This window comes from Penicilliopsis zonata, assembly GCF_001890105.1.
Source record: "Penicilliopsis zonata CBS 506.65 unplaced genomic scaffold ASPZOscaffold_10, whole genome shotgun sequence".
NCBI lineage: Eukaryota > Fungi > Ascomycota > Eurotiomycetes > Eurotiales > Aspergillaceae > Penicilliopsis > Penicilliopsis zonata.
Window position 1 is genome coordinate 720,174 of NW_019208919.1, and position 13,848 is coordinate 734,021.

The following is a 13,848-nucleotide window of genomic DNA, read 5'->3' on the forward strand; positions in this document are numbered from 1 at the left end:
ATAATGGTATAGTAGTATTCTAATCAAATATATAAACTAGTCAATATTTTTGGATCCGGAACAGTTCCATGCTAGAGCACAGTATATCACTATTGATAAATGATTTATAATGATTTTATATAAATATTTATACCAGAAGCTTCGAATCAACTGATATTGACACTATAATATAATAATAGTCTACTGCCTCAACTCAATGACCATTATCTTGCCGAGCAGTATAAGATAAGAAGCTAGATAAGTTATCAGACTAAGCTACTGGTCTTTCTCGCCGAATTCTCGGGCTGCCAAGGCCGAAGATAATTCGAAGGATTGTACAGTAGTTGTAGTAACCGAGTCTGATATCTTCCGCAGCCCTCCGGAAAGTAGCCACCAATGATCATACTCTGGCTTGACGCCTCATTAGTCCGTCGAAATTAAGCGCTTGATCGGCACGTCTATTTCTACAGCCACGACTACTACTAAGTACTAAGTAACTAACTAAGCCTCAAGTGCTAGTAGTGCTAGTAGTGCTAGTAGTGCAGGGACAGGTGTGCATTACCAATGCAAGATTCTAGCCGAGTTTGGAAGGAGGAAAATACCGAGGAAAGAATGTGTCGATCAATTGACCGAGGCTGGGACTATGAACTAGTGTCAGGCTAATTCTATCGAGTAATGGATAACTTTAGACAGAATAATAACCTATTAAGCGCGCATACTGCATCCAACTCTGTACTAAATATTACATATCCAATGGTTTTCAAGTTATGAATAGTTACTCTCCAGATACATGGGCATAAACAGAACTAAACTAATAATAACCTACAGAGTATACAGAGTAGACCACGTAAGTAGAAGCTATTCCAGTGTCTACTCCATACTAGTAGTACTCCATAGTGTCCACTGAGTTATTATTTACATGTACTCCGTAGCCAATGTAGTGGTTTACTATGACTATGGTTGGAGTGTCACTGGTTACCACAGTTCAATTCTCCCAGCAAGCTTATTTTATTCGTTTACCCGAAAGTGTTTACCCACGGCAAAACACACTCCACCAGCAAGTCCACCTTCTAGAAGACGACGAACGGGTCCACTCTGGAGATTCTGTTGGTCATAGCGAGAGATTAATAATAATAATAAACACATTCTTCATAAATAGTAGGTAGTCCATACTCCGTAGTAGTTACCGAGTAGTACGCACTCTATTATGTGCTAGTGATGGAAAGTTTGACTACTAACTAGTGTTCGCTGTCGATTACTCTCGGGTTGGGGGCTGAGTACGGAGTAGTTACTGTCATTACTAGTGATCTTCTCCGGAGTAATTATCCGGGGCTCGGAGTTACCTAGTTATACTCCATACGGAGTACTCCATGGTGTAGGACTACTACCTAGGTAGTTAGTTTAGTTAGTTAACTAGGGAGTATTTACAGTCTACTAAGCCGTTGTCGGTGAAGGAAGACGAGAACGGACAAGGATTATCTCTTCATACCCTGATTGGATGGCCCCGCCGAGTCGCCACTGAAACTCTTACAGCGGGCTAGCTGCAACGGGTTTAGGGGCTGCTTGGGAAGGCAAGGCGAGCCGCGGGTTGCAGCGGAGACCGCTTGCCGGTGCTTGACCGCCTGTCTGGACCCGGCCAATCTTCGCTCGTCGGCGAGTTTCCGCCACCAATCAGCAGCGAGCGATAACGCTCTGCCGACGGATTGGAAGACGGCCTCTTGGGAGCTTGGAGGATCTTCTCCTTACATCATATTATTGTGATCTTAGTAGTACTACTAGCAGGTACTCCGTAGATACGTAGAATATCCTTGAAATATTGTACTTGGTTTTATTATATGTCTAAATACTGGAGTACCTGTTAACAGGTATTCTAGTATTATGTAGTACTTACTAGGTAACTGTAGTAGTAGTTTAGTAGTAACTACCTAGTAACTAGTATACTCTGTATGTAGTACTTACCAGACCCCACAGTGGGGGCAAATCACATCTCCTCGGTTTGCTCTGACCGCATTCATCGTCCCCGATGCGGCAACCTGTCATGCGTAAAGTTGCATCTTACAGGCTCACTCGGTGGACTCGGTAGAACTACGGAGGATTCAGTAGGATACGACATCTGGAGCGGTCGACGAGTATACTCTGGAGTCTGTACTGTAGAATCTCAGTCATGACGTTGCATTCTGCGTATGCACGACATGCTGTGAGGGGTATAGTACAACGAGACTGAATACATAAAATACATATCAAATAGAATAACTATGTAGTAGTAGTAGTAGTAGTAGTAGTAGTAGTAGTAGTAGTAGTAGTAGTAGTAGTAGTAGTATGTAGTATACTTATTACCTAGCAGTAATAAATAAAATCGATACTTCAACTGTCAGCGAGTCATCAGTTCCCTGCGGCGCTCTTCATCCAGTCTTGCCCCTTTTCGATCGGGCCCAGAAAGAGACTCGCCTCCGATCTCCACCAGATAGCCTCTTTTTTCTCAACTCGAGTCCTCCTCCACTCGATCGGTTCATTCTGATCCTTATTTTCCATCATCTTCATTTCATCCTTGTCTCATCTGTCTCGTCGCTTGATCTTGGCGTCTCGTTGCCACCCGCCCGAGTATAACCTACTCAACTCACCCACTCCGTCATCTTCCCTCGCTTCCCTATCGCCAACCTCCCCTCTCTCATCCACACTCTACTCTATCTCTTTCGATTTTATTCCTCCTTTACCTCCCTTACTAGTTCTTCTACACAACTATTATACCTACCTACAACTATTAGAATATACAAGACCGCCATGGCGACTCAAGTGCAGACCTTCCCCGCCTCGCAACAGATTGCCATCTACGGCCACCCTTCGCCCACAAACTCGGCCAACACCACCGCCAACAACTCCCCGACCTCACCACAACTCACCCATGCCCTGCCGCTTCAGAGCCGCCAGCTGCGCCCTCCCAAGGCCCCCTTGTACGTGCCCGCTGCCCTCCGTCCGACCGAGCGGCCTCAGAGAACCTCGCCGCCCACCCCGCCGCGCAGTGTCAACGGCTCGCTCGACAGCCTCAACAACAACAATAATAATACCGAGAGCGACCTCGTCGAACAGCACCAGCACCAGCACCACCAGCACCATCAGCACAGCCAGAAGCAGCAAAAGCCACAGAGACAGCCTCTCTCGCGTCGCTCGACCATCGAAAGCACCACCGCGACCACCATCACCAAGTTAGCCGAGGATGAATGGATGAAACTGGAACATCTCGGGGAGGTGACTGGGTTGCCCACCCGCGACCACTGGAAGGTAAGACCTTTATATTCTATCCGGTCGCTGGTGTTGTATCATGTGTGCTGTGTCTTGCGTGATCAAGCACGCCATACACAAAAAGTTTAGAATAGAGCACAGAGTACAGAGTACAGAGTAGTACTGACGAACAGGCCGATTCTGTCTCTCCTACCTGCGACTCGCCCAACTGCCGCTCCTCGTTCGGCCTGTTCGTACGCCGCCACCACTGTCGTCACTGCGGCCACGTTTTCTGCGCCGCGCACACCCCGCACACCGTCCCTCTCGACCAGGACGCCAGCTTCCACCCGGAGGGCACCCCCTCGCGCGCCTGCGACCTCTGCCTGTCTGCCTTTCACCGCTGGCAGGAGACCCGGTCCATCCGCCTGTACGAGATCCAGAGCCAGATCGACATGCAGCGCGATCGTGACCTGTCCGCCGACGAGAACAATACCGACTCCGAGGGTTCTGTCGCCTCTTCTGCCAATGACGATGGTTCCACAGCCCTGGACCGAGCCCTGGCCCGTCGTGGCGAGCTGCAGGGGCCTCCGGAAGTTGCTGCCAGTATTCCACGAGACTGGCATTGGAGTACTTTTTAACCTCTCTCTCTCTCTCTCTCTCTCTCTTCCCAACACCTACACCTACACCTACACACACACACACTCTCTCTCTCTCTCTCTTCTACGATCTTGCGTTTTGCGACATGATATCACTGCAACTACAACTGCAATCTTTACGGTAGATAACGGCGTTATGGTCTTACGGATTACGGATGGTCTAGATTTCTGTTGTTTCTTTCTGTTGTTTCTTTGACAGCCTTCTGTTTCGGGCGGTTCTCTGCATTACGGATACCCTGTTGAGTAGATCTAATCTTATTACTACTACTATTACCACTACTCTGGATATTTTAAGTTCTTGTAATGCGTAGTTGTTCGATTGCCGGCTCGATTGCCGATTAACTTCAGAGTAAGTTTTTATTAACATTTTATAGAGTTTGCAAGTACGTGAATAATATTACAAGGTCTAGACATGTCTATGGTTAGTAAGTCTGCCTATCTATACTTCTTTGATACTTTGAGTCCACTTGAAGTTTATGATATTATTCTCCGGTATGCTCGAGACATTATTATTAACTGAGTAGTCTACCATTCATACTAGCAGCATATTACATATAATGCTTTAGGACCATCAGGTTGATGGAGAGGAAACTATAGTGATGCTATCTAGATATAGCTTTATATACAGGCAGGGCTATGGTTTGTACTTAGCAAGTTTAAGCAATATATAGTTAGGTAATATTTCATTATGAAGCTATAATTTGATCTCTTCTATCAAGTCCATAATAAAGTGCCGCTTACTAAGCCAGCAACAAAATTCGGGCACAATCGAGATTTCAGACCTCACCACCTTCATGTCCCTCTACTACGACGCCGTCACCGTCCTCACGGCTCCCTCGTCGACCGGTGGCTCGTTCAAGTCCCGCGTCTACAATGCGCGCAACATAAAGGCGACCCCGGCGCAGATCTACGCCCTCATCATCGAGGCATCGAAATGGGATCTACTTTTGAAAGAGGTGATTGAGAGGTCGGACCTTCTTAAACATGAACACAGAGTGAGCACATATATATATAATCAAAGAGGCTTCGAGCAAACATATATATATATGGAATGACTTACTAACAGAATAGCTGACTCCCCTCCTTGCCCTCCTCCTCGTTCATGACCATCTCGTGGCTAAAGGCGGGATTGCGGCGCCGGTCTCGCATCCCCTCCGCCAAGCCGTCGAACGACACAAGACGCGCCTCAAGGCAGAGTTTGTCAAGGCGCGCGTCCGCCGGGGCTGTGCATCGATCCAGGAGCTAAAATCCGCCGTCCTGAAGGAAAAAAAAGGCGGAGATGCCGCCACAACCAATACGACGGTGTATCCGCGCTGGGTGCGGATCAACAATATTCGATCCTCGCTGGAAGAACAGCTCAAGTCGACCTTTGCGGCGTATACGAGGGTGACCTCCTTAGCGGAGCTGGGCGACAAGACGGAGAAGAAGTTGTATGTAGATGTGCACATCCCGGATCTGGTCGCCGTGGCGTACGGGACGGACTTTTCCACCGCGCCGGCGTACAAGAACGGAGAGATCATCCTGCAGGACAAGGCGTCGTGTTTCCCGGCGTATCTGCTTGCTGGGAATGGGTGGGCTGTTGAAATGGGAGGTAGAGATCTGATAGACGGGTGTGCCGCGCCGGGAAACAAGACGACCCATCTTGCCTCGTTGCTAGCGAAGGAGGGGAAGACGGTGAACTTGGATTCAACCGTCAAATCGCATCAATGTTTCCCACACATCTACTCAATGGACGCGTCGCCGAACCGGTCCAAGACGCTTCAGAAAATGGTCTCCCTGGCTGGCGCGGACTCCGTCACCGTCCTACCGGGACAAGACTTTCTCGCGCTCGACCCTGCCGATCCCCGCTTCGCAACCGTCACAGGTCTTCTCCTCGACCCCAGCTGTTCAGGCAGTGGGATCATCGGGCGCGAGGATGTCCCGACACTAACCCTCCCCGAGGCAGTAACAAGGAACCATCCGCAGGGCAAGAAACGCAAACGCGGCCAAGACGACCAGAAAGAAACCTCCGTTCTAGTTCTTGGCAACGAAGCCGAAACCGAAACCGAAAATGAACTCTCCGGCTCGTCGGCGATGGACCCTGATCGGCTCGCAAAACTGTCGAACCTCCAGGCCCGGATTGTCGAACATGCCCTGCGCTTCCCCGCTGCCACGCACGTCACGTACAGTACGTGTTCGATCCATGGGATCGAGAACGAAGATGTGGTGGCGCGGGTGCTCGCCTCGGACCCTGCGCGGGACGGAGGCTGGCGGGTGATGACCCGCGGGGAACAGCCTGCTGGACTACAGAAATGGGGGCATAGAGGGGTGCAAACTGAGCGGGGGGGATCCTTGTCGGTGGATGAACTGGAGGGGTGTCTACGTTGTTGGCCGGGGGATGAGCAGGGATTAGGTGGATTCTTTGTCGTGGGGTTTGTACGTGAGAGTAAAGCTGAGAAGGAGGAGGAGGAGGAGGAGGAGGAGGAGGAGGAAGGAGAGGAAGGAGAGGAAGGAGGAGAAGGTTCTGAAGAAGAAGAATGGGAAGGGTTCTCTGATTAGGTCTATGTCTATATGGCCGTCAAACATTGCTATACATAATGACTACAAGAGTAGGAGAGAAGTAGAGTGGAATCAAGATGATCACGGAGTCAGAAAGCGTCGGTGCCGGTTCCGACTGCGCTCCTCTGTATACACGTCCAGCTTGACCGCGATGAACATCATCTCATACCCGCCCGGCGAGCCTGACGGCTGCACGCGCAGCCGCCACTGGGCCGTCCGCGCAAACCAAACCGGCTGTTGCTCTGTGTCAGGGTTCTCAGGCGTCTTGGTTTCGTTGGGTTCGCTGCGGCGTCGTTTGGTGGGCCGGAGAAGAGGAGACAAGGCATTACTCGTGGTCGTCGGGTCGGGATCGTCGTCCGTGAGAAAGGAATCGACGGGGACCTGTTCGCCGTTGATGGTGAGGTCGGTGTCACTGTCGAGCCGGATCTTGACCCGCTCCTCACCTAGGGGAGAGTGTGCTGGGCTGGCGGGCTGTGTGCTAGCGCCGCCAGTCATCATCAGAAGACCCAATGGGGCGGTGGTCGGGAGGTTCATCTTGTTGGCGACAACCTGGAAGAGACTTGCGACGCGAGCCTTGACGAGGCCAATGAAGTCGGCGCGCATGGCGGTCAGGTCAATGATGGTGGCCTCGCCACCGATTTCGACGATCAAGTCGGCCGACCGTTCGTCAACAAAGGGGCGAGCGTACACGACCCAACCGTACGCGAGGGTGGGAGAGCTGACAGGCTGGGGATCAGGTGAGAACTGCACGCCGGACTGGCGGACGTCCTCGAGACGGATGATGACCTCTGACCGCCGGCGCAATGGGTTGTAGCTAAGATGGTGCGGGATCAGACGTTGCTCGAGCCCACGGAGGTGGAAATAGCGACAGTCGCGGAGCAGTTCGGCACGGTGGTCTTCGTTGCGGATGTTCAGCGGATAGCCGCGTAAGAGGTGCAGAAGCTCCTCGAAGACAGCCCCGGACCGGTTGGGCACACTCGGGGGCACAATTGCCGGCGGGCGCAGCAGCACCTTGCGGTCGAGGCCCGGGAAGGCCTCGGATGGCGAGGTGAAGAAGACGGCGAAGCCGAGCGAGAAAAAGTTGGGCGAGTCGCCGGGGTTGGAGAACAGGTCGCGTGGGATCTCGAAGTGACGGTCGCCGATCTGGATGAAGATCTCCGACTCAAACAACTGCGACGTCAGACGGGGGACTAGACTCTTCCATCAGTCCTCTATTCCTATCTCTCACGTATAGAGGGGGTAAGTGTAAAACACACGGCTGTAGAACTGGGCATCGGCGAACAGCTTCACGAACTCGTTTCCATCGCGCGGCCGGATATGGTACCCTACCAGTTTCAGCGTCAGTCGCCTCATCCATAGCCAAAGATTCCCTGCACACGTACCCTGTAGATGCTTGGCGATCTCTTTAAAGGTCCCCGGGTCCCGATCGATATACAGCGTGCGAGGGTTCGAGTCCTCCCCGTTCTGACGTAGCTGCTCCTCGAAAAACTGGGAGAAATAGGACGGCGCTGGGGTCCAGTCAGCATACGAAGAGCCAATACAATCCTCTAGGGTAACACCAACCATCAGACGCAATTGATGCGCCGGACAGACGAAAGACCTCACAGCCAATCTGGATGCTGAAGACCTTCTCCGACGGCAGATCACTCCTCCCCGCTGGCTTGGGCAGCAACGCCGCGTCGACCGTCGGCGTCGCGCTGCTCTCCCCCGTGGCCATGACACAAATTCGCTCTTATCCTTGATTTCCACCGCTCCGGCGCCGTGAAACGATCAGGAGGCTCGCTGCGATCACATGGGGCGATCGATGGGATGGGATGGGCAGCGGCAACGCGCAGAGCGCCCGGGACCCTGTTCGAGCTCTTCGAGTTCTGTAGAGCGATCGAAGGGAAGGGAGGGAGGCAAGCGACAGCGGTGATTGCTAATAGAGAGCGAGTCTGGACGCGTCGTCGGGGCTGAGCAGCGAGTCACAAGCGAACAGTTGTCGGCCGGCAGCGGGCGTCTACTCCGTAAAAAAAACGGCGGTTCGCGTGAGAAGACAGGGGTGCAGAGGGAGAGAGAAAGAGAGGGGGGGGCGCCCGGAAATAGAATCGTCATGAGTGGCCGCTGCGGGTAAATTGCTGGTACTGCTGGTGGTCAGAATGCGAGGAACCCATGCTCAGCTCAGAGCTGGTGGTGGTAAATGGTGATCTTTCCCGGGCGGTGTTTGTTATTATTCCCTTCGCCCCCTCCCCTTCGCAACGTCCCGCTGTGCCTCATCCAAGACACCGTGGATGAAGGAAGACCTGCAGCTGCAGCTACACCCACCACCTCGCTTCTGGCAGTAGTGCTTTTGGAAGTGCAGGCAAAGGACATGGATATAGTGAGACAGTCAGTCTCCACTGCAGTCTCTGCCCTGGTGTTGTGGTTAGCTACTCTGCGTGGTGTGCCCGCTTGCCGCCTGTCCAACGTGAGTACCCATTGTTCTTCGTGGATGGCAGGGACTGACAGTCTAGAAGGAACATAGATTTGATTCGAAGAACCACCAGACGAGCAATAGGGAAGCTTTCGCTGGTGGGTTTCGCGGCGTTTATAACCTGATCGGCCACGGTCGGGCACTTCGGATGGCTGAACACTTGGGCACGGTAGTAGCCTGAACGAGAGTAGTTTTGAGTTGATCCAGCGACTTCGCCAGGTATTTATCAAACAGGAGCCATAGGATGATGGGGAGTTGTCGAGTCTGATGGTCTGATTCACCCGAGACATGCCCCTCGGCGGTGTTGTTGGATATATCACAGTCTATCAATAACGACTGGCCACCAGCACACACGAAACATGGCGCAGATCTTTTTATACCCGTCTACAAAGCAGATGACTAACGGCTAGAGGATTTTGAATCCATGAAGGGGGGGGGGGGGAGAGAATACGACTCGGAATGAGTAAAACGAATCTCAGGATGGCTGACTGATGAACTGATGCACTGCTCGTGGCCCGATCCCTGGCGACTCGTTTGATCAATCAGTTCAAGTTGGCGGTGTAGAATCAGAGAAGGGATCTTTCCCAGAGAAAATCATCGATTACTATTCATAATGTATGGATTTGGGCGTACTGCATCTTTGCACAGTTACTCGCTTCGAAATGGTGGTTCAGATGCTTCCTCTCTCATCATGTAGTGCAAAGAAGTGCGGAGTAGCAAGACGCTCTTAACTAGGGGATTGCCTTGGCCATAGCGATCCGGGGTACTGGACTAGATGCTGTCCTCCAATGGTCGAAGCTGTTATAGATAAGTACTGGGTAACTAGGTACCTTTTATAAAGACGACATATGGCTATTGGATCGGATTGGTCCTACCCATGAGTCTTAGGTCTACTTAAAGACCATATTATGAGCTAAATCTGAAGCCTGATTTCAATCATAGACCTTGCGACCTACATCTTCGAGGTATTAATTGGTAGGAGGAAAATAATGGCTTTCGAGTTACTCGATTGATGTAGGCACTTATATAGTATTGTGGGTTATGTATTATATTAATTGACATCTTATCATACAAGGTGCTGTAGTCTAGTGGTTATGATAATTCGTTGTGGTCAACCAAACCCGAATTGGCCTCGGTTCGATTCCGGGCAGCGCCATCTTTTTTTGTTTTTTGATTTTAGGATTCGTGCTTATCACCACCACTCACTTACTCATCGGCTCGCAGTGGTTTAAACTGGCCTAGTCGTGTAATATTACCCCCTAATATCTACCTGCGAGGTACAGCGGTATACAAAATAGCGTGCTTCTATTTTCACTGCTGCGGAGTGCTCCATGTACCTTGCTGCCCGAGCATATCAGTCCAACGGCTGGTGATTTGGCCCTTTTGGCCATGTAGGACCGACCAAGATGCGAGGTGGATCAGGAATGGCCCGTGTCAACTCCATCTCCGGGCCTCTGCTGAGTGCATCAAGTTCTGTCTCTCCACGTTCCTTGTTTAAGCAGTCTCAAGAACCCTTAGCGCTTGTATAGAGACCAATAACCTAGGTAGCATCGGCTACATACGACCATTAGACCTGAATCTGTCGAAGGGGATCTTCGATGCATAGAAAATTAGCCTTTATGCCTATATAGCTGTTAGACACAGTCAAAAAGGAGGCACACGATGGGATGTGGATGGCTGTTCGCTTTCTCACTCTCTCTCGTTCTTCTAGGTTTATTACGGAGTATTTTTGCCAAACCTACGAGTTTCCTTCGAAGATCCGCTTCGTAATGATAGAATGCGGCAGCACACTTGGTGAGACAGTGCCTCCCTAGCCGTCTACTGAAAAACCGACGCGTGGGACATACTAGTGACCACCTGAGGTTACTACACTCCCTCCTTCCGAAGCCATTCAGTACCTTCAAGAAATTGAAGTAAAGTATCAATCAATAACTTGTACATACTGTCCAGGCAAGAAAAGAATTAGAATTATGACCTCGCCGATTTACTAGCTTTCGACAGGAAGAAAAACAAAAAAGAATGGCGCTGCCCGGAATCGAACCGAGGCCAATTCGGGTTTGGTTGACCACAACGAATTATCATAACCACTAGACTACAGCACCTGTTGTTGTTGAATGCTGCAATTTTTGGCTATATGTCTCAGGTTAGCATCGGCGTATCCTTATCTATCTGTCTGATCGCTCCCTTCTGCTACCAAGACGCAGACCTGCCTGTATGGCTTGACAGGTAGGCCCGGTTATGGTACTAGGTGCCTGGTATTATTACTTTTACACTAATACTGCGTCTGTCGCATCCTTTCTTCGTGACTTGGCTTTGAGCTAGTCCTTCTTTAGGACTATATCAGATCATGCTCCATTTTGATCGATGTCTTCCGACAGGTGCAGTTACTCGGGTTTGGAGTCGGGTGTTACCATAAACCATTGCATGAACCTACATATCACTAGGGGTATAGCGTCGCGTCTGAATGAGCAAGTTGTTGTGTTGCAACGCCTGGATTTGGAATCATAACAATAAGGAATAATCTAAAGGATTCATGGTTAATAAAAAAGACGAATCGCAAAGGAAAACAAAAAGATTGGCGCTGCCCGGAATCGAACCGAGGCCAATTCGGGTTTGGTTAACCACAACGAATTATCATAACCACTAGACTACAGCACCTGATTGGTTGAAAAGCGGTTCCCTATTTCAGTATATGACCATAACCATTACCAGTCTGGTTATCGTGAAAGACTGATTAGTTATCAATCTAGCCCTGTAACATTGACTAGGGTTAAATCTAGCCTAGCTTCGACACTTTGCAGTGATCTACCACATCGATACTAGCTGTGTAGACAGTTCACCGTGTACATACTCTAGCAACACTACAAATTTAATTTTACCAGTGATGCAATATAGAAAAAAAAAATCAAAGATATTACTGGCGCTGCCCGGAATCGAACCGGGGCCAATTCGGAATGTTGGACACCACAACGAATTATCATAACCACTAGACTACAGCACCTAATTTGTGCACATAATCAGTGCACTTGATTATTCAATGTTCTCTGTCGCCTAGGTGTTGCAATTCTCCCTAACCAGTCCAGCTTCGCATCGCGGCCTTTGCGGCTGAATCTCACCCTGTCATCCATCGGCGTTCTCGTTCATTTCTAATCCAGCCATGAATAGAATCCTGAGGGTAGAGGCGTAGATTAGGAACGTTGATGAATAGACCTGCCAACTTGTCCTGGCCTATTTCTTAATGAGAAATGACAGCCAAATTGCACTATCTTAGGTAGTTAGGGTGTTTTGAATGGGCACTGAATCCACGTGCCTCTCTCATCTCCTCGAGTCCTCGTCGCTCGAGGTGATTTTCCATCCTCTTCTTTCTTCCCTTGGACTCGCCGTCGGTAAAAGGGATCCCCTATTTTTCCACTACCATTACTAATTCCACAAGAAAGAGTTTAGTGATCGACTATTCCTGGTCAGCAGAAGGGTCCAGGCTGGGGCTCAGGATTACCTACCTACTCCGGATTTACGCGAGCTGACCATACAGACTGTTACAGTGGAGCTTCCGACCTAGCCGTGAAGCTGTATTAAACAGAGTCAGCGTCTCTCGATAATAATAACTATCGCCATGGATGGCAACAAAAATGGCCCATAGAAGATACGTGGACGGCCAGATGCTGGGAGACTTATACCTGGGTTCGTTAAAGTTTGAGGTGACGGCCTTGAAGACCTCGCGGGATCATCTCACTGTCTCCTCTTAATTAACTAGTCATTCAGCCCTGCTAGAGTGGACCCTCGCTGGCTATTAACAATGCCAGCAATACGGAGGAATGATTGACGGCGCGGAGGCTTGGAGCAATTTAAATTGAAATGGGGCTGAGTGCCTTGTTCTATAATCTGACAACAGGACTCGAAGCGGATATAAAGAGACTCGATTCCAGGAAGAATGACTTCCAATTCTCTTCCAAGCCTTCCTCTCATCCGATCAGCGTTGCTCTGTCTACACTATCTATCTTCCTAACAATATTGCTCTTCTCATACTATCCATCTTCTCATTTTAGGACCCCCCAACACACTACCATCATGCGTTCCTTCGCCTTTCTCGCAGTTCTGGCTGCTACTGCTGCTGCCCAGTCCTCCACCGCTACTACTGCTTCGCAGTCACTCGCCATTTCGCAGACCTCTGTCGAACTAATGTTCACTGACCCCTCCGAATGGATCGGCACCGAAGTCGGCAGTGTATGTCTACTGTCCATGCTTTTTACCTTTTCTGCTATACCTGCCTGTTTCTAATCATCTCTTCATTATAGGACGGCACGGAGACAACCTATATGTACAACCTCAACCCCAGCGCGACCGATATGGTGGTAGAGACACAAATTGAAGTAATTAAAGACCCAAGTGGTTTCGTAATTATCGAGTCTGGCCTGTGAGTTCATCCTTGGACACGGTGGCTTCTTCTCCGTTTCTTCGTCTACTGACACTGACGGTTCTCTGGCTACTTCTAGTGCGACTGTTTCCTGCGTTGATTCAGGTTCCGAGGCCGACTGCGTTGCGGTAGTCCCCAGCGTCACAACAATGTATGTGGAAGTGCCCACGGCGGACTTTGATTTCCCTTCCGTCGCTGCTGTAGCTGCATCTGCAACTGACAGCACCGTCACCGGCGCAACGACCCTGGCAACCTCCACTACCAAGTCTGGCACAGCGTCCGCATCGGCCACCCACACCGGCGGCGCGACAATGGGACATACCGTGGCGATGGGGGGTGTTGTTGCTGCCGTGCTGGGGCTGGCGTTGGGTCTGTGATGTGACTTTCGATGGTTTCCACGATACAAAAGCTTTAATTGATGTAATTATTGTGAGATGAAAAGCGTTGATCAAATAGAAAGTGAGTCTAGAACAGCCTGCTATGTTACCAATAGTTACAGTACAAGTGGGGGAATGAATACCTTCGACGCGGCTGCTTCAGTCAGCCTCTTGGAATCCCCAAGAGTTTTCTTTATTTTTGTACTTCCGTAC

At 50.2% G+C, this 13,848-nt stretch overlaps 5 protein-coding genes and 4 non-coding genes across 9 annotated transcripts; 4 read left to right on the top strand and 5 right to left on the bottom strand.

Annotated features, from left to right (window-relative positions):
- Nucleotides 1–1,326: 1,326 nt before the first annotated feature.
- ASPZODRAFT_143710 (hypothetical protein) lies at nt 1,327–2,092 on the bottom strand (the record flags this gene model as incomplete). Its single annotated transcript, XM_022724937.1, has 5 exons — nt 1,327–1,367; nt 1,469–1,720; nt 1,835–1,877; nt 1,939–2,012; nt 2,047–2,092. 5 exons carry the CDS (start codon nt 2,090–2,092, stop codon nt 1,327–1,329), a joined length of 456 nt encoding a protein of 151 aa, XP_022580343.1.
- Nucleotides 2,093–2,369: 277 nt separating this feature from the next.
- ASPZODRAFT_133698 (hypothetical protein) lies at nt 2,370–4,035 on the top strand. The gene is made up of 2 exons (XM_022723333.1): nt 2,370–3,258; nt 3,393–4,035. The coding sequence occupies exons 1-2, from the start codon at nt 2,761–2,763 to the stop codon at nt 3,834–3,836; spliced, it is 942 nt and encodes a 313-aa protein (XP_022580344.1). The 5' UTR covers nt 2,370–2,760; the 3' UTR covers nt 3,837–4,035.
- A 605-nt stretch (nt 4,036–4,640) lies between these two features.
- ASPZODRAFT_26444 (hypothetical protein) lies at nt 4,641–6,392 on the top strand (the record flags this gene model as incomplete). The annotated part of the gene is made up of 2 exons (XM_022728044.1): nt 4,641–4,849; nt 4,926–6,392. Exons 1-2 carry the CDS (start codon nt 4,649–4,651, stop codon nt 6,390–6,392), a joined length of 1,668 nt encoding a protein of 555 aa, XP_022580345.1. The 5' UTR covers nt 4,641–4,648.
- An 81-nt stretch (nt 6,393–6,473) lies between these two features.
- ASPZODRAFT_17272 (hypothetical protein) lies at nt 6,474–8,109 on the bottom strand (the record flags this gene model as incomplete). The annotated part of the gene is made up of 4 exons (XM_022726992.1): nt 6,474–7,582; nt 7,649–7,717; nt 7,775–7,900; nt 7,956–8,109. 4 exons carry the CDS (start codon nt 8,107–8,109, stop codon nt 6,474–6,476), a joined length of 1,458 nt encoding a protein of 485 aa, XP_022580346.1.
- Nucleotides 8,110–9,918: 1,809 nt separating this feature from the next.
- ASPZODRAFT_t95 lies at nt 9,919–10,000 on the top strand. Its single transcript has one exon. It is a non-coding gene; the product is annotated as a tRNA-His (tRNA).
- An 864-nt stretch (nt 10,001–10,864) lies between these two features.
- ASPZODRAFT_t100 lies at nt 10,865–10,946 on the bottom strand. The gene has a single exon. It is a non-coding gene; the product is annotated as a tRNA-His (tRNA).
- Nucleotides 10,947–11,420: 474 nt separating this feature from the next.
- Nucleotides 11,421–11,502, bottom strand: ASPZODRAFT_t99. Its single transcript has one exon. It is a non-coding gene; the product is annotated as a tRNA-His (tRNA).
- Nucleotides 11,503–11,762: 260 nt separating this feature from the next.
- ASPZODRAFT_t98 lies at nt 11,763–11,845 on the bottom strand. Its single transcript has one exon. It is a non-coding gene; the product is annotated as a tRNA-His (tRNA).
- Nucleotides 11,846–12,236: 391 nt separating this feature from the next.
- ASPZODRAFT_26446 (hypothetical protein) lies at nt 12,237–13,733 on the top strand. The gene is made up of 3 exons (XM_022728045.1): nt 12,237–13,068; nt 13,140–13,258; nt 13,338–13,733. Exons 1-3 carry the CDS (start codon nt 12,700–12,702, stop codon nt 13,633–13,635), a joined length of 786 nt encoding a protein of 261 aa, XP_022580347.1. The 5' UTR covers nt 12,237–12,699; the 3' UTR covers nt 13,636–13,733.
- Nucleotides 13,734–13,848: the final 115 nt, after the last annotated feature.

Coding starts and splice junctions, on each gene's coding strand:
- ASPZODRAFT_133698 (XM_022723333.1), top strand. CDS start 2,761: ATGGCGACTCAAGTGCAGACCTTCCCCGCCTCGCAACAGATTGCCATC. Junction 3,259..3,392: donor CCACCCGCGACCACTGGAAG/GTAAGACCTTTA, acceptor ACTGACGAACAG/GCCGATTCTGTCTCTCCTAC.
- ASPZODRAFT_26446 (XM_022728045.1), top strand. CDS start 12,700: ATGGGGCTGAGTGCCTTGTTCTATAATCTGACAACAGGACTCGAAGCG. Junction 13,069..13,139: donor TCGGCACCGAAGTCGGCAGT/GTATGTCTACTG, acceptor TCTTCATTATAG/GACGGCACGGAGACAACCTA. Junction 13,259..13,337: donor GTAATTATCGAGTCTGGCCT/GTGAGTTCATCC, acceptor GGCTACTTCTAG/TGCGACTGTTTCCTGCGTTG.